The following is a 23895-nucleotide window of genomic DNA, read 5'->3' as shown; positions in this document are numbered from 1 at the left end:
AGAATTTTAAACAAAAGGAGTATGGGGGTGGCTAGGTAGCATAGTAAATAGAGCAGTGGCCCTGGCCTCAGGAGGATCCGAGTTCAAATCCAACCTCAAACACCTAACACAAAACTAGCCATATGATCTTGGGCAAGTCACTTAACCCCAATTGCCCTGCCTTCCCCCCTCCAAAAAGAGCAAAAAATCCCCCGAAAAACCCCAACAACAATAACAAAAAAAGGAATACGTATTTTATCCTAAGGCAATAGGGAGACACTGAAGCTTCCTGAGCAGGGGACTAACATGGTATGACCTATGCTTCCAAAATAGCAATTTGGCAGCAGTTTAAAAGGTTGACTACAGGAAGGGAAACCGATTAGATAGGCACTGTAATTGCTGAGGTGAGAGGCTGATGAGGGCTTAAAAAAAAGCTGTGTGAATGGAGAGAAGGGATCAGAATGGAGAGAAGTTGTGGAGGTATAAAAAGCAAGATATGGCAACTGAATGGATATGTAGGTTGAGGGAGAGTTGAGGACAGTGCATCTGTTTTAGACATGGGACACTGAAAAAATTGTAGTCACCCTCAAAAGAAATAAGAAAGTTTTGTAAAGCATTGGATTTGGGGGGAAATGACATGTTTTAAACCCATGGAAGTTGCTGAGGTTGCCAAGTGAAAAAGTATAAAGAAGAGAAGAAGACCCAGGACAGAGCTTTGGGACACAACCATATTCAGGAGGCCTCAGCAAGGAGACTGAGAAGAACAGTCAGTCAGTCAGTCAGTCAGACAGGTATGAATAGAATCAGGAGATAGTGATGGAAAGAAGACTCAGAGGAGGGAGCACAAAGGAAGAAAGGAGAGGTAACAGTATCAAATGCAGAGACATGAAGAACATTCCTTCCCTCTTTTCTCCATCCACCCCCCCAAAAAAAACCTTTCTCCATTTGTACTTGGAGACAGTTTATATTTTTCAAAATGCTTTTATGTTATTTATTTCCTGTCTATTTGGGGGGTAGGGAAAAGAAAGGAATGCCCATAAGATTGGGGAATTAATAGTCCCTGAAGCACTATTACTTTTTTCTGGTAACATAATTGTGAGAGTGGACTGAATTCAGAATTAGAAAGAAAAATATAAATAATTGTACAAAAGGAAAAACGATGAATAAATAATATAGATAGCTTAAGTGTGATACCTGATCCCAGACTTTGTGCTGACACTAGTAAAGTATCTTCAAGTGCTGCCCAGCATACTGCTAGATTTAGAAGTCAGGAAGACATACATTCTAATTCTACCTCTCACACTAGGCCTATGACTATGGGCAAATGATTTAACCATTATGAGACTCAGGATACTCATCTGTAAAATGAGGATAAGACTTGCAAACACCCATCTCACAGGGTAGTACATGAAGCTCAAATTATAGTTAATAAACCTCAAACCCTGCTATAAATGCCAGTTATCATGTTGCTTTCCTCCCTCAAGACCCAGATCATTGGTCAGTCTCCTAAAACATCGCTTTTCTCATGTTACTCCCTTGATCAAGGACATGTAAAAATCTTTTCCTACCCATTAAGTTTTTGGTTTTTTTTTTTTAAGCAATTGGGGTTAAGTAACTTGCTCAAGGTTACATGGCCAGTTATTTCTGGGTGTGGTGCTAAGTATCTGAGCCCAGATTTGATCTCCAGGTCATCCTGACACTGGAGCCGGTGCTCTTACTTGCTGAGCCACCTGGCCGCCCCTACCTATTAAGTTTCAACTATGGATTTGGCCCTCAGCCAGTGGTTACAGGGGGCCAGAGTGGGAGAAACCTTAAAGGGGGACAACCTCTAGTAGGGAACCTTGCCTAAAGATAATGAAATTGTCACAAGTGGACAAAGGTGCATAGTAGGAAATAAAAAGTAGAGCAGCAAATTTATCTTCAAATTATTTTGGGTTTATTATTTGTCTATTAAAACTAGTAAGCATTATGGCCAGGGCTGATCAATGGAATAATTTAAACTCCAAACAGCCTGCCACTTCCACTAGAAGAAGAAAAAAGAGGAGAGGGCAAAGTTCATATTGCTATAGACTAGCAGAATAGCAAACATGGCATGGCAGACGACTAATCCTTTTTAAAATGGTGATACTCTCCAAAAGGCTTAAAAAGCTCTTTATTTTTTCTTTTTTGGGAAAGAGGCACATAATTATGAAGAAGAAGAGTATGCTGCTCTTAGAATGAAAGGAGGAGAAGTTGGCACTAAGTCACCTAGCAGACAAATGCTCTCAATGTGTGGGTTCTGGGGACCCACAGTGAGTGGACTGAGCCCTGAAATTCCCACAAGACTAAAAAAGAGATACTGTATTTTAAGAAGATAGTTTTGAGAAATAAGTTAACCATTAACTAAGAGCTTTCATTCCAGAGAGAGAAGAACCAGGAGATTCAAACCCAGGTTTCTGGGCTCCAAGTCCGGTGTTCTTTCCACAACATGCACTTGTAGAGAAGCAGGTATAGTTACAACTACAACTAGAATGTGTGGCCTCCTGTTTACCTTTCTTTCTGTTTCCAAACTGAATAAAGGCCTTCTGGTTCCTGTAGAGAATTGTCTTTCTGTTTATCATTTATACCTAGAGACTGTGACTCTCTCCCAAAGGGGCCAAGCCTAAGACTAGGTACTATTTGTCTATTTCTTTTTTAATCCAGAATGTGTCTCTCCCTTTGATACTTAATAACTACAGTCACCCAATCCAATAGTAACCAAATCTTGCAACTAGATTTTCTCCATTTTTTGGATCCGTTTCATTTTTGGAAGAAACAAAAATTCTCTCGCCCCACAGAAAACATTCCCAAATATTTTGTGTCATTTTCAGAATAAAAAAAAGTAAAAATACAGTAACTATATCCTAACATCAAAGGTTCTATGTTAATAAATGCTTGTTCCTATGGCTTGGAATTACCCTTCTGAGACCATCATTTACTTCCTCAAATAAGCAATGTTATCTTATTTCTGCCAAGTACAAAGAGACTTGTGCTTTGCTCAAAACTAAACTCTTCACCCTTACTAGGTCAGCTTCCTACCAGACAGTGTAATGGAAAGAACACACTGGGCTTAGAGTTAAGTGACCTAGGTTTGAAGACTGGCTCTTTGTCATTTATGTAAATTGGTAAATGACTTAACTTCTCTAAACCTTAGTTTCCTAGTTTGTAAAATGGGAGTAATTTTTGCACTACCCTCCTTCAATAGGGTTGTGAGGAAAGTTCTTTGTGACTAGTAAAAAGCACTACAAAACAGAAGCTGCTGTTATTCTCAGACTGCAAGGACCCACCCTTATCTGAACAGGCTTCAGTGTTTTGGCTTCCAGCTGACTCAGTCAATTAATCTTAATTGCGAGTCTCCAGCTCAATCAACTCCCAGCAGAGGTTTCCTGTTCCGTATCCCCATTACTGGGATACCCATAGGTGCCAATACACACTGCTTTATTCCCAGCTGCCTGCTTAACTTAACTCATCTATTGACCTCAGCTGTGGTTGCTAGTGAACTCTCCTTAGTTTCATCTCTCTTTTACTGTTACAAAATCACTAACTTGAAATTTTCAATTAGTCTAAATCTGGTGACTCCTAATATTTTACCAAAACCTTTCCTGCTGTCTTCAAAAACTAAAGTGTTATTGTCCTAATGATCTGGAAAAAAAAGAGTTGGAGAATATGTGCTTAACAATTAGCACAAGAAGGTAAATACTACTGGAGTGATCAAGATGGATCCAAACAAACCAAAGAAACCATGTGATACAATGGGAAAGTCCCTTACTGGAAATCAAGAGCCCCTGGGGAGGGGAGGAAGGGGAACTGCGGAAAGGATAACAACCTCAATGTGTGAATATGACGGCCAGTTCTGCTTAACTGCATTTTTTCCTCTTTTTATTTCTTTGCTCGCTGGATGGGTGTGGGCGACATCAATGGAAATGAAGATGATGTTTAAAAAAAAGATATCAATAAAAATTAAAACAAAAAAAAATTACCTCTCAGAATTGTCCTCTTCTCTCCATTTTAATTACTACCTCTCTTGTGCAGATCCTTATCATGGGCCAACACATGGAGGCAAAAGCCTCTAAAACTCAAGGGTATTTCCCGATTCCCCCAACCTGTCCTGCACATGCTGCCAAATTCAAAGCAATTCTACCTGAAATGAAAGATATCTAATGCTTAAAGGGCCCTTTGGGCTCCCCGCTTAAGTCTTCAAACTCACTTTGAAGACCCTCAACAGTTTGGGTCCAACTTTAGCTCATACCCCCCTCCCCGAAATAGACTCTGCAGTGGTCAGGCTAAGCTCATTATACCCTGCAAATGCCAAGGTCATCTCCACTGGTTCCTTTGCTTCTCTTCCCTGTACCCTTAGCAGTACTCATCCCAGAATTCTCAAATGCCCATGCTTCCATAGGTTTTTTAAATGTGTAATTTCTGCTTTTTGAGCAAAATTTCCAGTTTCTACTATAAACTTGTCATCAATACTTAGAGTATACTCACCAATTCCAGGCATCATAGAGGTAAGTTGCATAAATCTACAATATTCTTCTCAAGTGTATGCCTATTAAACCAGCCTTAGTCAGAGTAACACTAAATCTCAGAGTTGGAAAGAACTTTATTGGTCATTCTAATCCAAACCATGCCTAAAAAGCAATCTCATCTTCAAATTGAGTATCTCCAAATGGTCATCCAACTTCTGATGGAATATCCTTTGTGAAAGGAAACCCACTTTTTGAAGATGCTCATTCCATTTTGGAATAGCTCTGTCAGGAATTTTGTTTTTTAAATTGAGCCTAAATTTGTCTCTTTGCAAGTCTCACCCAGTGGGTACAAGGTCTGCCCTCTAGGGCCAAGCAGAACAAGTCTAATCCTAGTGCTTTGTACACAACCAGCACTTAGCAAATGCTTACTGCATTGAAATACTTAAGGATTTCTTATTCAAACAGTTATTTGTATAATAAAATCCCTAGAACTTTTTAATATGAAATTTTGTCCAGACTTGATCTTGTACTAGTACAATTAATTTTCTGAATCCAAGTACAGGCCCTAACATTTACCCTTACCAAATTTCAACTCATTATATTTGGCCCGTTGTTCTACCTGAGATAACTACATTTAGGGGACTTCTATATGTCAATACCATTATTGATACTTTCATATAACCTGAAGTCATCCCACCTGTGCCTTAATCCAAGGCCGTAGCAAAAATATTAAAGAGCATGGGGGCCAAGGAAAGAGTGGAAGACAGAGACAACATACAGAAGAGTCAAATGATGAATGATGGAGAGATTCAGAGACTCAGAGAAAAACAATACTCAAGAAGGAAAACCCTCCCCTCACAACAGTGTACACTGAGTACATAGGCAGCACTCCCTTTACCCAGATGCCAGCTCTGCTGTGCTTCCACACATTATCTGAGCTGATCATACCAAGTTGGTCTTTGGAGCTCACTATATCGCTGCTCTTTGGAAACTTCATTATTCTCAGCAGACTTCTCTATTCTCTGCAAAACTCAGTCTCTGGGGAGAAGGCTGGAGTTAGGACAACATGTGCTTTGCTCTGTGTTGGTGCTGTTTCCTCTTTGAAAGACCATATACTCTCACGCTCTCCTCATTCTTGTTATTGTTTTTTACTGATTCTCTCTGCAACTTTCTCAGTGGCTTTAGCAACTGGTCACAAATCTAGAACTGGAAGCTCTAGGGTTCTTTTTGATTTGATTATTCATTTTGACTGCTCTTATCTTACAATTGTGTCCATATCTCTGGTCTTAAAGTTAGAGATGCTAGACTAGAGGGCAGTAGAGAGGTCATCAGCACAGAGGTGGTAACTGAATCTATGGGAGCTGATGGAATCACCAAGTGAAATAGTACAGAGGGAAAAGACAGCCCAGGACAGAACCCCTTGTGACATCTGCAGTTACAGGGGCTGATCTGGACCAGACAGGTAGGAGACGAAGGAGAGTGTGGTGTCCTAAACATCTAGAGAGAAGAGAGTGATCAATAGTGTCAAAAGCTAAAAAAAGAGGTAGAAGACAATGAGAATTGAGAAGAGCTAATTGGATTTGGCAGTTTCTCCTTGTCCTTCATTTAAACTAAAACTACTCCTACCAAAATCATGACCTCTAACCATAACCTTCATTTCCCTATTCTTCATAACTATTTCCCCCACTCTTGTTTCACCTCCTTTCCACTCCCAGCCTTGATCCCATGACTGACATCATCCCCGTGGTTCTGGCCACTTGTTGGGTTGCTTCTAGTCCACTAATTCACAATCCTAAAAAAAGCCCATTAACTGATTTCGTTATTACTGATCCCAGGCTACTTTGTCTAACTACAGGAAATCATAAAATTGAACTGAATTTACCAGAATACATTTGTGGTACATTAACACAAACCTGAGGCTCCACAATACTTCTGTTCTACTTTTATTGACTCCCAACTTCATTTCCTGCAGCAATTGTTTCAACATTTTTCCTTCAAATTCTCTAGCTATACCACCATGCCCCGGACTTCTAGCTGTAGAGCACAGTTAGCCAGTTCAGAGAAGAATAAGGCCATACAATGGGAGCTCTTCTGCCAGCATAAAAAACATTTTAGCATAACCACCTACTCTCTTGTATCTCAGGAGAAGAGGTAATCTTCCATTTATTTCTGCCCTTTTAAGATCTTGCTTCAGCTACCATGTAATCAATAATCTTTAATCTATCCTTATTTACTTATTTTCCAGGGTTATAAGTAAAGAGCTTTAGAAGTCTAAAAGCACTATATAAATACAAATCATTGTCACCTTTCTAATGGCTCTTTTCCATTTGCCTATAAATGTACTCATTTCTCCCAATTATTAAAAAAAAAAATCCCTCCTCTCCCACCCAGCTTGTAGTCAATTTCCTGGCTTACTGCCTATCTCCCTGAAAAGGAAACTTTACCCATTGTCTCTAATTCTTCACTATCCACTCTTTCACCAACTCCTTTTGACCCAATTTCTATCCTCATGACTCCATGGAAACTTTTATCTGAAAGGTAACTGGTAACCAACACCTCACCCCCTGTGTGCTGCCTCTTCACAATCCCCCCCCCCCCACCCAAGTTCTCATTCTCCATGACCTCTCTATCTTATGACACCGGACAATTATGATCATTGTACTCTTTATTTCTAAGGAGCAGCTAGGTGGCGCAGTGGATAGTCCTGGGCCTGAAGGGAGGAAGACTCATCTTCCTGAGCTCAAATCTGGCCTCAGACACTTTACTAGTGGTGTGATCTTAGGCAGGTCACTTAACCCTGTTTGCCTCAGGTTTCCTCATCTGTAAAATGAGCTGGAGAAGGAAATGGCCAACTACTCCAGTATCTTTGCCAAGAAAACTCCAAATGGGGTCACAAGTAGGTCACGACTAAAAAACAACAAATCCTTACTTCAAGATATTCTCATTTCCAAGACTCTTGAAACATCATACTCTCCCATTTCTTCTCCAACTTCCTTGTGTATGCCTTGTGCACCTCCAGCACCAAGACAGTGATAAAATCATAGAACCGAGACTTAGAGATCATCCAAATTAAAGTTCCCTCATTTTTATAGATATGGAAAAAGAGACATAGAGGTACTAAGTGACTGCCCACCCAAAGTTCACAAAGGTTAATTTTTACAGGTGTTCAAAAAACATTAATCAATTAAACAATTAAAATTTTATATGAAATCAAGTTGTAGATTCAGTTTCACATATAAGCCTCTTTTTCTGCTCTACCTTATATATGGAAATGTCCTATTTTTTTATGTTTTGTAAGTTTAGAATATTCAATTTTTAAAAGTGGTTTATATATTCCCCACTTTTTCTTTATTCCTTTTTTAAACATTTTTTAAATAAAGCTTCTGAGCTAATCCTTCTACTGAAACTACTCTTTTAAAAGTGACTAACCACTTTGTTATCAAATCCAAAAACCACTTCCTAGTCATTTTCCTCAATCTTTTTGCGGCATCTGACACATTTCATCCTTCCCTTCCCCTGCTTCTTGAAACGCTCTTTTTCTTAGCTTTCTTATGTAATACCATACTATTTCAAAGACCTGGAAACAAGGTAGATATCCCTCAATTGGGAAATAGCTAAACAAAGTGTGATACATCAATATAATGGAGTGTTTCTGTGCTGTATGAAATGATGACTATGATGAATATACAGAAGAACAGAGTGATGTGAACTAATACAAACTGAAGTAAGCGAAGCCAAGAAAAATATGCGACTTCAACAATGCAAATAGAAAGAACTACTATAGCACAAAAGAAAATGCTTGACTTCCTGGACTTCAAAACCCATGTCTATACTTGCTGTCTTATCCTAGAACTTACCTCAGAGCTTGCAGCCTTCCTCACCCTTACATCCCTCTGGTCTGCTGCTCACCCTAGAACATCCATATGTAAGATGTATCCCGTCCCTTCTCCTGGAGCCTCCATTTTGTGGAGAGACCCAATCTGGCCTGCTTTAATTTCCCTTCAGGCCTGTCCCTGATGCTCTGCATTTCAAAATCATGTATTTCATTTTGCTTGTACTGGTATCTCCAGTGCTTATTAGCACAATAGTATAGTAAGCACTTAATAAATTCTTCTTTACTATCTTAATTACTCTTCTGACTCAAATTTTAGATATTCTTAAAAGTACAGCTTTAGAAAAGTACCAACCAGACAGCTTCTTGTATTTCTTTCATCTGATTCCCTTTCCACCTTCTTTTCCCCTCCTTGCTTGACCATAAAATACAGAGGTGAAATGAATTTTGAAATATTTGTTGAAGAATGTTTTAATATCTGAACTGACCTTTTGGTCTTAGGACCATAGGTAGATTTGATAAGGGTCTCTGATATCATCTAATTTAAACACATCCAAATCATGAAGTTCATCTACAACAGCAATGACAACTGGTTTATCAAGTTTCTCTTTGAAGATGTTCAAGGAAAAGGAACTCCATTTTTGGAGAGCTCCAATCTGAATTCCTAGAATTCTTTACTAACTGATCTTCTGAACTGTATTCTCCTCCTCCTCTATTCTATGAAGATTACAGCTTTTTTTATGTCACTCACCTGCATAAAAACATATATACTATTATAGATGGCATCAAATCAAAATTCATCAGAATTGTTTTCTATCAAGCATTCTCAAGGCCATTAAATTAATCATTAGATACACTTCTGCAAACATAACTCAGGCCAAAATTTTCCATAAACCCTTCTGAATACTACATTTTAAACAAAATTCAAAGAACAAGCAATCTTTTTTTTAAAAAGTACCATTGGAATGTAATATTATTCAAAAGACATGCACAATCAATCACCCTTCCCCTGAAATATCTTTTTTGTCATTAAGAGAATATCCCAGATCCCAATGAATGAGAGTTGAATCAGATGAAATAAAACTAGCAGGCAGAAGGTAACTGAATTTGTACCACACATTGACTCTGTTTTTAAGTGAGTTCTACAAGTGTCTAACACTAATCTCATCTTTGGGCTTTCATGAGGCTGCCCTCTCTGGTCTGTGACACTGCTCTCCTTTTTGTCTCACCACTTGTTCTCAGGTTCCTTTGGGGACTCATCATATGTTTCAAACTTCCTAACTGGGGATGTTCCCCAAGGTTCTATTATATGCCCTTTTCTCTTCTTCTACACTTTCTTTTAATAACTTTGGCAGCTCCCGTGGGTTTAAACTGTTATCTCCCCAAAACTTCAGTCTTGTATCACCAAGTTACTTATTGGACATTTCACACTGAATGGCCCGGAGAACTCTTAAAACTTTCAAAGTTCATTCAAAAACGTTAAAAAACGATCTAATTATCTTTTTCTCTAACCCTCTCCCTTTTGAAACTTCCCTATTTCTGTTGAAGGCACCACTATCCTGGACTCTTTTCTCTCCCTCACCCTACATACAAAAAGGAATAGTTGCTGAATCTTGCTGCCATTTCTACATTCCCAACATCTCACAAATCCAATGCCTCCTCAGCTCTCAAACAGCTATCACCTTAGTTCAGGCCCTCATCATCTCTCAACTTAATTACCATACAGCCTCCTAAGTGATTTGTCAAAGCTTCTCATATGACACTCCATATCCCATCTCTGTGCTTTTGTACTGGTCATCACCTGTGCCTGGGATGCACCTTTTTACTTCAGTGTCCTCTCTCTCAGCAGCTGAAGCCTTTCCTCACCTTGACTACTACTACCCTCCCTCCCACACTATCCTGTATTTAACTACTGTGTATAGAATTGTACTCATTCACATTATATTCATTTTGTCCATGTTTACATATGTCTTTGGTGTCTCCACCATTAGAATGTAAGCTCCTTGAAAGTACAAATAATTTTATTATTTTGTGTTTGTAAGTCCAATGACTAGCACACAGCAAATACTTGTTGATTAATTGACAGCTTCAGGTGAGGCTAAGGGAAAATTTTTTTACACACACATTTTTTAAAGTGTCCAAAAATATGTATGACTATGTAATGTGCTTTATATGTAAGAGGTAAATTAGTGAACTTTGAAAACAACAGAATAGTTGCATTTTTGTGCTGTTACCAAGGGTTTTGTTTTATGGAATATTGCTGGGATTTGAACCCAGATCCTGATTTACAGTTCAGTGTTGTTGTTTTTTAATGTGACAGTATAAAAGTACAACCATCAATTCAAGGCAGACCCCCCAAAATCACTATTCTTATAATTCTTCATATTAATTTTTTTCTCAATATAATTTTAATTTTTTCAGCTAACAAAAGAAAATAGTTTGCTATGCCTAGACTTTTGCCGTCAACTCCTTTACTATTTCAAGTATCAACTGAATAATTATAAAGTTACATCTCAATGTGGGAAATAAACAAGGGATTTGTTTTAACCAAATGGTAAATAAAAAAGGGAAAAAAATGTTAAAAAGACAGGTTGACAGAACCAAAACTGAAAATTCCCATGTTAACTTGTATTAAATTGTCTGATTTAAAAATGTTAAAGAAATATATTCCCATCTCCCACAAGAAAATTACTAAATACCTTTTAAAAAATGTGATTCTCTACTACTATTTGAAAAAAATGCCAATTTAAGCAAAAAAAATAAAGAATTTTTAGGAGCATAGTAAATATATAACTTGTTTCTATGTGCCACTTCTCACAGTCAAGATGCTTTTCCCGAGTTCCTAATGTAGATATGGTTTTTAGACTACTACAAATCACTACTTTCCAAGTTAAACATACTGTATAGGTTTAAATATGGGTCACTCTACCTCCTCTCCCTTTAAATCTGGCTTGCAGAAAACCTAAGCAGGTTATTTTTCAGTTCATACCTATTCTTCCCCCACCCTCCCAAATCATCTCATTTTATGGCTGCAGTCTATATTTGCGGACCAATATGGTTATAACGTTTTGAAAACACAAACTTAGGACCAAGTCACTCCTCATTCCTTTAAATTAGTTGACCTACAAAGCTGGTAGTTTAATATTCTTTTCCATGTGTCAAACAAGAAGAAATGAGCATATACAGAAAAAAAAAAGTTCGATTTTAAGATTTTAATATGCAAACCAACCAAACACCTGCACATACTAATGTGGGTCATTCTATCACCTGCTTTTAAACTGATTCATACACAGATGAACACACATTCAGCAAGATAGGCCAAACATCTAAGGATGTATTCTGTACTTTAAGAAGCGTGGAAACATCTATTTATTTTTAATAATTTAAAAAACAAAACTCTGTTACAATATCCAACATAATCTACTAAATTTGTATCAGGATTTCCTATGTGTAAATAACAACAATAAGAATTATGTTTTACTGACCTCCTTAATGGCGTCTTCACTAGGTAACATGGAGCATAAACATGTGATATAAGCTTGGCGAAAAGATGACACACTGGGAATTTCTTTAGACTCCGCACATAGTTTTGACAAAGAAGTAGCTTGTGTGATACAGTTTGACTTCAATAAGTGTTTTATTCGCATCTGCAGAAATGAAGGTCCTTCTCGTGCAATAAATCTATTGGCTAGGGAAAGAAAAGAAACATGTTTTCATAACTGACTAAGAAGCTCAAACTTGTCTAATTGTAGCTCCAGCAGTTTAAGAGATCATTAGGCCAAGAAAGGGAATTTGCTATCTGTTTAGTATTTGAGCAAGATAAGGAAAACTCAAATGCTGCAACAAGAATATTTAATGTGGTCTCAAAAGCCACTTCTCTGAGGTCTGAGAGAGAGAGAGGGAACAATCAAGAATAAATTAATGTATAGATGATACCTTACGTGGGGAGAAGTTTCTTTAGTTCATCCAACCTTCTGAAGAGAATTACTCAACTTTTAGTAAAATTCATTGTTTGATCATCTTTTCCATGTATCAGTCCTACCTTTTACCTAACAATCTCTGTCTGATGAAACTCTACCCTTCCCTTCAAGGCCTAGCACAAATGTCATTTCCTCCATGAAGATTCCTCAGTCCTCCCTTCTGAAATACCACACCATTCTGTACATGGCTCTCTCATGATCACTTATCACATTCAAACCTTATGTGACGGATATGTACACATCTCATCTTCTGTCCTGGATGGTAAGCCTCTTGAGAACAGAAACCTGGCTTTAATTTACCTTCCACGGGAGTCTACATATAGCAAATGCTTAATAAAATAAATGCTTATTGAATGAATATATAAAAGACAGCTGTATAAAAAATTATGGATTCCCTCCTCTAGAATTTGGTGTGTATTTCTTAACTTTAATGAGAAAACTAACAATTAGCAACATAGAACAGTTTACTCATCTGTAAAATTAGGGAAGATGGAATCAGATGATATCTACAATCTATTCTAACTCTAAATCCTATGATTGTATTATAACCAGCAATAATTTACCAGGAACCCATTAAAAAAAGGTGGGAATTCTTCACCAAAGAAACGAAATGAAAGAAATCCTTTGATCCAAGATTTTTTCTTAATGGGAATTTTCATTTTCATAGCAAAGCCTTACTTTTCATTGTAATACTCCTTGTTGGCTCAAAGTGCTTCTCTACCCACAGGAAAAAAATATGGTAAAAGGTACCATAAAAAAACTGCAAGAGTTGCAAAAGTCTAAAAAAATCACCATCCTAAACTACTAAAGAGTGACCAGAATTTACAGGGGCTAATTTAACATATTAATGAATGATATTAATATATAAACAATAAAATCAAATTAATTATATCAAGTTCCCCAGAGAGAATCCTATGACAAATTGTACAATTCTGAAATTCTGAAAATTAAGACTCTCTAATTCAGTTCCAGTCACTGATCTCTCCCAAAGCAAGTACTTGATTAAATGCCAACACTTACCTTCCTCTGCCTCTACAGGTTGCTGAGACAGGATTTTAAGAAGGACTGGATTTTTCCACACACCTTCTTTGGTAATATCAACCAAGACTTGGAGGTTATTGTTTCCAAATTCCAACAAAGCATCATGTGAGTCCTGGGAGCCAAAAATAAATCCAGTAAATACAAAGTTAAAACACCAGAATCTGTTCTGAAAAGGGACACATATTTTATCCAATTACAACTAAGTATGTACTAATACCTATTGTGTACTCCAAGTGCCCTCTTTCCTCCAGTGTAAGTAAAAGGAAAAGGTTTCTGTCCTTAAGGGCTTTTAAAAAGCAGCTTGGTTGTTTTTATAGAACTACAGCACCTCAGTACATAAACCTTGGGCAATTCAATGAGCTGGTCTCAAGAGCTGAATAAAAGCAATACAACAGGCTAAGAAGTATTCAAGAAACTGTAGCTCTTTTAATAGTACCAAGCTGTTACCCAAAACCAATATTCTCTTAGCGATGCTATGTGTCTGTGAATTATGTAATCATAACTTCCAAAGAATCAACATCATTATGGCTAGCATTACAGCATGTTATGGCTGACAAGGCACTTTATCTATGATATTTCATTTCATCCTCAAAACAACCCTATGAGGTTAAAGTGCTATTATGACCCCATTTTACAAACACAGAAACTGAAGCTGAGAGGTTCTGTGCTTTGCCTGAGGTCACACAGCAAGTAAGCTCCAAAGGCAGAATCTGCAGCTAGGTCTTCCTGACTCCTAATCCCATATCTGAGGTATTGCTCTAACACTGCAGAATACACACAGGGTACTGAAAAAGCTCATGGTAGGTATAACTAACACAGTACATTACCAAAGATGACAAGAGCATAAGGAGCAATATCATATCAAGGACCTGTGTGAGCAGGAAAGGAAGGCCATGCACAGGGCAAGAACAAGACTGACAGAGTCTGCTACCCACAGAATGTTAAGAAAGCTGAAGAGGCGCATGGAGCACACTGCATGTCTTCTACTAATGGTTTACTCAGAGACAAGAGCTAGAGCATCTTTGGAACACTAGCACTTAAGAAGATCACAAATTCCTTCAAGTTTTAAGACTGTAACAGTTTAAGTAAATTTTGAATTAAAAAAAAAAAAGCTTTTTGTTGATTTTATACTTTTGTGTTGGAACTAATTATTTACAAAGACTGATTGACCTGAATCCCTGCAGATCAACTGACCATCTGAACCAAAATGAGCAGTGAATACTGACAATCCTCATAGCTATGGCCTATTAAGAAACTTCCGAGAGACGCTTCCTTCTATGTAAAGGTTTTCTATAAGTATTTAGACAACAAACTTTTGGGGGTAGAAGATAAGCTGTGTTTCTCTTAATATCTAAGGCTGATAATCATTTTCATGGTGTTTTTTTTTTTTAAGTGCTATTTAAATTGTTGTATTCCATTGGGGTTGGTATATAGAAGGAAACAAAGAAACATTAGGGAGGCTTAATCATCAGAAGGACTAGAAAGTACAAGTTTTACTATGATAATATATCTTAGAATATGCATTACTTGCTTTATCCCTTACTTTATGACACTACTAAATGATGGACATAACCTCCCACTTAAAACATTATTCCAAAGGAAAACTGTTTGAAATGGCAGGATTCAATACTTAAGGCTCACCAGGCAAAGACAATGACTATTATGAAAAGTGTTATGCCTCAAAGGAGCTACAATAGTTCCCAATTACATACCATGGTAAAGTATGCAGAGAAGTTTCAAGAGTATTCTATCTATTTCACAGGTGATGAAATCAAGGCTTAGAAAAGTGAAGTGTGTGCCCAGTCTACAGGAAGGAAATATCAGAACTGGGCTATACTCCACCAAGCACTGCATCTCATAAGACAGAGTGATCAACCCCAAATTCAGGATTTATTTTCTGATGTGTGTGTAAGCCAGAATATTTAAAATGTAGAATTTCCTGGAAATTCCAGGATGAATGGTAGCCAGTTATAATCTCCATTCCATATTGGAATTCTTTACCTGGGCATTCATGAACTTTTTTTTTACTCATTTAAAAAATATTTTGAGAAAGGGCCCCTAAGCGTCTGACCCCAAAGGGATCAATGAGGAAAAAAAATCTTTTAAGAATCTCAATTTAGTCCTTTATGAGTGATAACACTTGCCTGAGACTGGAATTTTCCTTAGAGTCTGACTACTCAGACAGCTAATCTCCCTACACTGGGGAAGTGACATTCAGATAATGCCTCCTCTGGGCCAGGTACTGTGCTAAATGCTTTCTAAAAAATATCTCATTTTATCATCATAACAACATTGGGAGGTAGATGTTATTATGACTCCTATTTTATTACAGTTGAAGAAACTGAAGCAAATCAAAGTTAAATGACCTACCCAGGGTCATATAGCTAGTATATCTGAGGCCACATTTGAACTCAAGTCTTCCAGACTCCAGGTCCAGAGCTCTAATCAATGCACCACCAGTCGCCTCTGCTATTTACCTATCCACATTGCTTTTCTTCCCTACCTATCCACCCGTCAAAACTACAAGAATTCTGTTTTAATGAGTAGAAATTCCCACATCCATTATTTTGCTCCTTTTTCCTTTAGCCTGGTTCCCCCTTTTAAAGATGTGACAGAATGCTCTGCCTATTAGGTGATAATATCTATCACAATGAATTCTAGCTGGAAAACTCCTTAGACGTTTCATGTTTTTATTTAAATCAGTTTCCTATTTTATTAACTGATACACTGAGTTTACTTAAAATAGGGAATACAGACAAATTTCCTTTGGTTTTCAACAGATGCTGAAATTCCTTTAATGTACCATGAGACAAAAATATCAAACCTAATCTATGAAAAATTAATAGGAGAATCAGAATACATCTGGCTAGGATATGCTACCTCCTCCTATCTATTAGAATTCTTAGATTCAGGAAAGACTTAGATGAACTGATACAAAGTTAGCAGAACCATTTAAGAGGAAGGATATACCAAGGACAGAAAAGCTTTAAGTAAAACAAACTTCCTGATTCGGAAAGGTGGAGTTTTAGAAGAAAAAAAGCAAAGTAAAAGAACTGAAGGGAATGCTTGAAATTACCTCTTAAACAACTGAGTAATGGCCTAACAAATGGTGGCATATACACACAACAAAATTTAATTGCTCTGTAAAACATGACAACAGACAATTTCAGAGAATCCTGTGTACTATGTACTGATGCAGAGCGAAGGGAACAGAACCGGAGCAATTTGTACAAGGAAAAAACACTGTAAAGAAAAACAACTTTGAAAGGCTTAATTCTGATCTAAACAATGACCAACTATTGATCCAAAGTAATGACCTATGGAGCACCAACCATAGGGCCTCCAGATGACCTAAGATGAAGTGTATTACATGCTTCCTGACAGCTGATGGCTACAAGATACAGTAAGAGATTTGTATTACTGTACATGACTACTGTACCAATTCATTTTGCTTGATTATTCTTCTTTGCTAGTTATGTGTGTCTGTGTCCCAAGGGGGAGGGCAGAGTTAGCAATATCAATATCAAAATGTAAAAGTCACTGGAACATTTTTTAAACATTCAAAAAAGAGAATAAAAGGGGCAGCTAGGTGGTGCAGTGAATAGAGCACTGGCCGTGGAATCAGGAGGACCTGAGTTCAAATTTGACCTCAGATACTTAACACAAGAACTAGCCATCTGACCCTGGGCAAGTCACTTAACCCCAACTGCCCTCCCGCCCCAAAAGGCCAAAAAAAAGGGGGGGGGGAATAAAAGTTCAGAAAAAAAGCACCAATAAACAATTCAGTTTTGAAAGTAATGTGTAGCACTGCTTTTTTGAAAAGCAACTGGTATAAAATGGAAATTAAGAGTTCCATAGAGAATTCTCTTTTTCTATTCTGCTGTGTTATGGAAATGCTTTTTTAGTGTATACATTGAGAATTTAAAAATTTAAATGGAAAAACTAAAAAGAATGATAACGGCACCTACCTTATAAGGTTGTTGTAAGGATCAAATAAGATAATATATGTAAAAGTATTTTTACAAGTCTAAATCTAAAGTACGGATTAAAATAGATTGCCCCAGATATCCCTTCCAACTGTGAGATCCTCTGAGGTTACTCTGTGAAGTAATTATCTCCTATTCCATTAAGCACACACATAGCATTTCATAAATGAGTAAGGTAGTTTTAAAAGCATTTACTAAGCACTGCTTTTGGGGTAGGCAGAACTGTTCTAAGTGCTGGGAATACAAACACAACCAAGCATAACAGCTGTGGCTGTGAAGGAGATTTTTTTATAATACTGAACAAGAACATATAAGGGTTTCATTAGTGGCATAAAGGTGCCCTGGAAGCAGAAAGTCAGACAGGGCTGGGCTTCAGCATCCAGTATCCCAGGCAAGAACATGCGAGTGGAAGAATGGAGGGTGAAAGCTGCATATAAGGATGACTGGGGTGTGTTATGATGGGTATGGACTGAAGGCAAATACAATGAAGACTGGATAAGCTAAAGCTCAGAATGCTGGGTGGGAACTTGGGAGTGCCTAAACTAAAATGGAGGGCCTTCTGAGCAGGAAAGAGAGGAGTGATGGATGTCAAGATATTACGGGGCATAGAACTAGCAGGACTTGGCAAGGGATTGGACAGAGGGCATGAAGGAGAAGGCAAAGTTAAAAATGACTTCAAGATGACAAACTTAGAATACAGAAGTTTGGAGGAGAGGTGGATTTAGGAGAAAGGATGATAAGAAGTTCCATTTTAGCCATGTTGAATAGAGATATCCAACAAATACTCAGTATTGCAGGAAACTGAATTTCAGTTCTCAGTGATAGTGCAGAGAGAGGGCACAGGAAGAGTGTTGAATTAAGAATCAGGCAGATTTCAGTAAAAATACCACCTCAAACCTTTATTAGCTGTGTGACTTTTGGCAAGTCACTGAATTTCTTATAGCTTCAAATTCCTCACCTACCAAATGAGGGCGGGTTGTTGTGAGGATGAACAGAGAGACCAACAGATGTACACTGCTTTGTGAACTTTAATGTGCCTGAGATCAAAAGAGCGATAGCTCTGGGATTTGTACTCAGCTACAAATTCAGGGCTTTTTCCACTACCCTATGCCACCTCTGATCTGTCACTTATGTAACACGACCTAGTCCAAAGAAGTCTCTGGATAAATGAGGTGTTCACTCTATTCACATATATTACAACTTCTTAAATTAAATATTTAAAATATAATAGTCTTACTGGTTTGGGGCAATAGAACTAAGCCAATTTTTACCTTTTTCACATACATGCCAAGGAAGGCTTTGAATGGACCTCTGGTCAGAACATCTGGAGGACCAAATTCCAGCCTTAAAAATCCAAATCAAATAGTTTTAAGTTTGAGGTCTCTCTGATCTGTGTACGTGAGGGGAAAGCCACAAGTTACCTTTAAGACTGAATCATAAAGCACTTTTTTGACCTGAAAAAGACTCACCTGTATAGACTGATTAAAAGGTACCCATACTTCACATGGCAGTTCAGTTTCAGGCACAGAAAGCAAGAGCTCAAAACAACTCCTATAATAAAGAAAGACAATAACATGAAAAAGTAGTTCAAGTTAAAGATGATATTTTGTTAATATAATTACAAAATATTTAGACAATGGGTGCCATGAAGGGAAAGTACCACATCTTATACTTTTGCATCATCCTTCAAGCCTAGCATACAGAAAAAACTTATTAAGTATTTGTTGAATCTATACCTCTTGTATAAAACCACTTTTAATCTGTTTCAAAGCATAAATTTTCCCTCAAAATGTTTTATCCAAGTAATAGCTGTGTGACCTTGGACAAGTCATTTAACCTGTTTGCCTTAGCTTCCTCAACTGTAAAATGGAGATAATATGAACATTTACCTCTTAGACTAATTGTGAGGCTCAAATGAGATGACATTTGTAAAGTACTTAGCATGGTGCCTAGCACATAGAAGGTAATATATAAATGCTAGCTGTTATTATTATTATTAATAGAGTAACAAATCTGTTAAGAAATCAATTCTGAGGAATTGTTTTCTTTTCATTCTCAGCGCCCAGAATAATGTCATGAATACTTGGAAGGGGAGTGAGGGAGTAGTGCTTGCAAGCCTCTGACTTTACAACTCTCAGAACTATCAGTAAAGATACTCCTACTAATGTAATTTAAAATTGTTCTCCAATCTCCAGGCTCCGAGAGCTACCAAGAGGACTGAGGGTCTTAAATGACTTGCTCTTGGTTCCAAAATCATTATCTGTCTAAGGAAGAGGAGAAAGACTTGAACCTGGGTCCTCCTTTGTGACTCTCAGGCTGGCTCTCTATTCACTATAATCAACACAGTAAACACATGAATGTTTTACCAGAAATACAGAGTCTATATTCCAGGTACTTTGGGAAAAGAAAGAAAAGGCATGAGAGGGGCAAAAGAAACAAAGGAAGTCATAGTCTAATACTCTTCTAGTCCTTTAATCCTTCCCAGGGGGTATATGAACTTGTAAAGAAAAAGTATCTTGTTAAGTCAAATGGATCTCTAATTGGTAAAATTTCAGAGTGATATAATCCATAAAATCACAGGTCTTTTGGGAGCATATAGTAAAATTTACTAATTTTACAGCTGAGAATACAGACCATGTGGAGTGAAGTGACTCGCCCAGGTGCACATAAAAATGTTCAAGCTTCACAGTACAGTTGCTAAAGGGGAAGCTATTTGGGGACTCCAGGGCTACTAGGTAAGCATACTAGTCCTGACTGTAGGGTCAACTTTTCTAAGCTACTCCTTTTTTCTGAGAACCTCTTCCTTTTCCGATTTCATATTCAAAGACATAGTAGTAATAATCTCTTCAAGTATCTTCATTTTTTTCTTTTTGGAGGGGGTAAGGCAGGGCAATTGGGGTTAAGTGGCTTGCCCAAGGTCACACAGCTAGTAGGTGTTAAGTGTCTGAGGCTGAATTTGAACTCCAGTCCTCCCGACTCCTGGGCCAGTGTTCTATTCACTGCGCCACCTACCCACCCCACGTATCTTCATTTTTGTAGGACAAACTATAAGAGAGGAGATCTGAAGAGAAGGAAAGACTGTAAGGGCACTACTTTAATTAGCACTAACAGCCCAAGCAAGGGAAAGAGATGGATATGTGTTGCTAATTTAATCCACCTCTAAGCAGCTCCATTTCCTCAGGAAGAGGTCCTGGAAAACATCAAGGAGACACAACTGGGGAAGAGGAGGAGGGTGAAAGGCAATTAGGGACTAAGACAGGAATGCAAAATAACAGTACAGCAGCAGACAAACCCCTGAATATCAATTAATTTGCCGATGTTTATAATTTACTTGGGAAAATATTGGAAATATGTAAAACAAAGTTCCAACTTGGAAAGATATGAGAAAGCCTTCTTCTCTTCCTGATTTAGGAATACCAGAAAATTGAAGATTTGTGTTAATTGCTACTAAGTAAGAATAAAGGGATTTTAAAACCTGGAGCATTAGGGCATGTGCTAAAAATTTAGGCCGAAGGCCTTTAACTCTGGAGAACTAGAAGTGCCACCCAGAGAGGGAGAAGATTGCTTCAAGAATTGCTTAAATGCTCAGAGGTCAAAGGTAAACATGTCCATCAACTTTCCTTTTCGGTCACCCAGCCAAAATCACCAGTTTATCAAAAGAAAGGGATTCAGGGGTGGCTAGGTGGCTCAGTGAGTAAAGCACCAGCCCCAGAGTCAGGAGGACCTGAGTTCCATTCTGGACTCAGACACTTAACACCCACACAAAAACATTAGCTGTGTAACTTTGGGCAAGTTACTTAACCCCAATTGCCCTCCAAAAGGCAAAAAAAAAAAAAGACAGGGATTCTAAGCAGGCACACCATCTAGTAAGAAATACATGTGAGTGGGATAGAAATGATGACTTCTCAAAGATTTAATAATTGATTGCCTGGACCCCAGACTTAAGTTTCTACTATACCCTAAGATCTAGCAAGGTTTGCAACCAGTGGCCAGAAGCCCAGGCCTGAGTTTGGGAGCCTGGGAATCTTCCCTTACTTCCCTGGTCATAAGTTGGAAGTTTTTGATAAACTAAGCTAATGTGTAAGAGGGGAAAGTATAGGACCCTTCAGATTTAACCACAGGCCTCGATGTCCCAGACTTGTTTCCACTGACCACCATCTGACCTATACAAATATAAAACTGGAAATCCTGTTGCGGAACTCCAGGCAGGTCACCATGTCCTAAAATCCTCATGATTCATGAAATATTGTCTGCTCTCATATCTATACTGATAGTTAGACATTCATCTTCCGCTTTTATATCTAAGTTGATACTGATGACATATTCTGTCTGCTTTCATATCCATATTGAGAAAGTGGACATTTTAATCTGTTATGTAAGGGAATTTTGTTGTTGAGACTGTGCGCCTAAGTTCCTGATTAATGGGAACGAAGGACAGCAAAGTGTAAGGGGGCTTTGGGTATATAACCAAGCTTTACGTTCTGTATTTTGGGGCCTCTCTCACCAGACTGCTTCTGGTGATGATGACTCCCCTGCTTCCCTCAGGAGGTAAGAAAGATCTTTTTTTGTTTCTCTGGGAAACCTCTGAGTTATTGAATTTATTTTGGGCAAGGGTCTTTTGCCCCACACACATGTACTCCTCTCCCCCCTTTTTAATGGAGAGAGAAAGGATATAGTCAGAAATGAAATGGTGTTTAAAAAAAAGTGATGTTGAAAAATATATATGTATACGTGTGTACACACAACCCTTTTAAAAACCTTTAAAGGTTATGGGTAAATAAATAAGAAGCAGTAATTGCTAAGATAACTGATTAGAACTCTCTACAACATAATTCTGAAGAATGAGTGTTCTCAATAGTAGTATCCCTTAAATAGTTTCAAAATTACTTCATGAGTACTTCATATTGACTTGACCAAGTTCTTTCTACTGTGACATTTAAAAGTTCAAGAGATATAATTTCTGGGTAATTTGTCATTTTAATAATAATGCTAGCACTTTAGTAAAAGAGGTCAGTGGCACTCTTGAATGCAAAAAACAAACGTGGCAGGCTCATGGCTTATATACCCTTGGAAAGTGGATGATCCAGAGGGTGGCAATCAACTCTGACTGGTTAACAAGTAATGAGAGAGAATAAATTAATTATAATGAGGGGCTAGACCTATTATAATGAACTTTGATTACACCATTTACTTCTACATTACCCCCAGCCTTGGGCAATCTAATCAAAGAATTCATCCCCATATGAAACAGAGTAAAACATAACAGTTTTCCCCACCTTAGATTAAATTCTTTTTAAGGGTGGGTGGGAGCTGACCAAGATGGAGAAAAGTTATCAGTAATAATATATAATTATATAAAAATATAATAAAACAATAATAACCCTTTAGGAGGATGAACTTCATAATGAGGACTACAGAAAAGAGGGAACTCTGGATCTCCCCAAATCAATGGTTATTAATAATCATTTCTCTCAGTACCCACAGCACCTAACATAGAGCCTGCCATATAGCAGAGTCTTGATAAAAGCTTGTTTAATAAATGAAAGAATGAATGCTATGAAGAGAGCACAGAAGGTGAGAAGTTCCAACATCAGACACAATGAAAAGCTTTTGATGGCAAGCTTTCCCAAACTCCTGGAGGCCAAGCATGATTACAGAAAGGTAGCATGGGAAAGAACAAAAAATACTGAATTTGAGAATCAGAAAACAGGTTCAAATATTGGTTCTCTCACTTAACAACTCTGTGGCCTTGAAGTAATCCATCAGTCTAATTAATATGAAACAGTGAAACAATTTCAGCACCTGTAAAATGAAGATTTTTATATCTGCAATATCTACCCCACAGAGGAGACTTAAGGATCAAATGAGATAATGTATATCAAGACACACAGTAAACCATTAAAGGGTAGTACAAATCTGTCATTGGTTGTTAATGAATTTGAAGTCAGAGGGTCCAGCTTCAAGTTTTGATTCAGTTAGCTAGTAATTACATGACAATAGAAAGTCATTAAATTTTTCTAAGCCTCAACTTCTTCATTTGTCAAATAAGGATAGTAATATTTATGCTACCATGATGGAACTGTATTGAGTAAAAATGGATGCTTCTTTCAAAGTGCTAGACTTACTACTTTCATTACAAAATAAGAATGAGACTAAGCAGTGATAACAGCTAAAAGAGCCTAAGAGAGATATAGGCCTACACCTAGGTACTTAGTACTTTTACTCTTGTACTAGGTAGGAATTTTTTTAAATAGTTGTTTATTCTTTCAGTCAAACATAAAGTTCAGGCCACTTAGTCATCACCAAAGCATTACCATTCATCTAGCAGTAGTTTACCCCAACAAAATATCTAAAAGAGAAATTAACAGCCTCAAGAAGTAAACCTACAAATCTAAAGAAAAAGTGACAACAGTTAAGGTTATAATCATTCTGATTAATCTTTTAAGTATATATGCTCCGGGGCGGCTAGGTGTTGCAGTGAGTAGAACACCAGCCCTGGCAAGTCAGAAGGACCTGAGTTCAAATCCAGCCTAAGACACTTAACACAAAAACTAGCCATGTGACCTCGGGCAAGTCACTTAACCCCAATCGCC

General features: G+C 37.7%; 1 protein-coding gene across 1 annotated transcript in view; it reads right to left on the bottom strand.

The window, feature by feature from the left end:
- The window catches only part of RLF (RLF zinc finger), a 123532-nt gene that overhangs the window by 33128 nt on the left and 66509 nt on the right, over positions 1 to 23895 (bottom strand). Inside the window, exons 3-5 of the mRNA XM_069068040.1 lie at positions 18772 to 18853; positions 13296 to 13428; positions 11781 to 11983 (exon numbers count right to left, since the gene is read on the bottom strand). Coding sequence (XP_068924141.1) covers positions 11781 to 11983; positions 13296 to 13428; positions 18772 to 18853 — 418 coding nt within the window. The remainder of the gene's footprint in view (positions 1 to 11780; positions 11984 to 13295; positions 13429 to 18771; positions 18854 to 23895) is intronic.

This window comes from Petaurus breviceps, unplaced genomic scaffold (assembly GCF_028583685.1).
Source record: "Petaurus breviceps papuanus isolate PSGF00001 unplaced genomic scaffold, PetGlider_PUasm1.0 90760, whole genome shotgun sequence".
Classification (NCBI taxonomy): Eukaryota; Metazoa; Chordata; class Mammalia; order Diprotodontia; family Petauridae; genus Petaurus; species Petaurus breviceps.
Note: the sequence above shows the minus strand (reverse complement) of the source record. Positions and strands in the feature narration are given on the sequence as shown.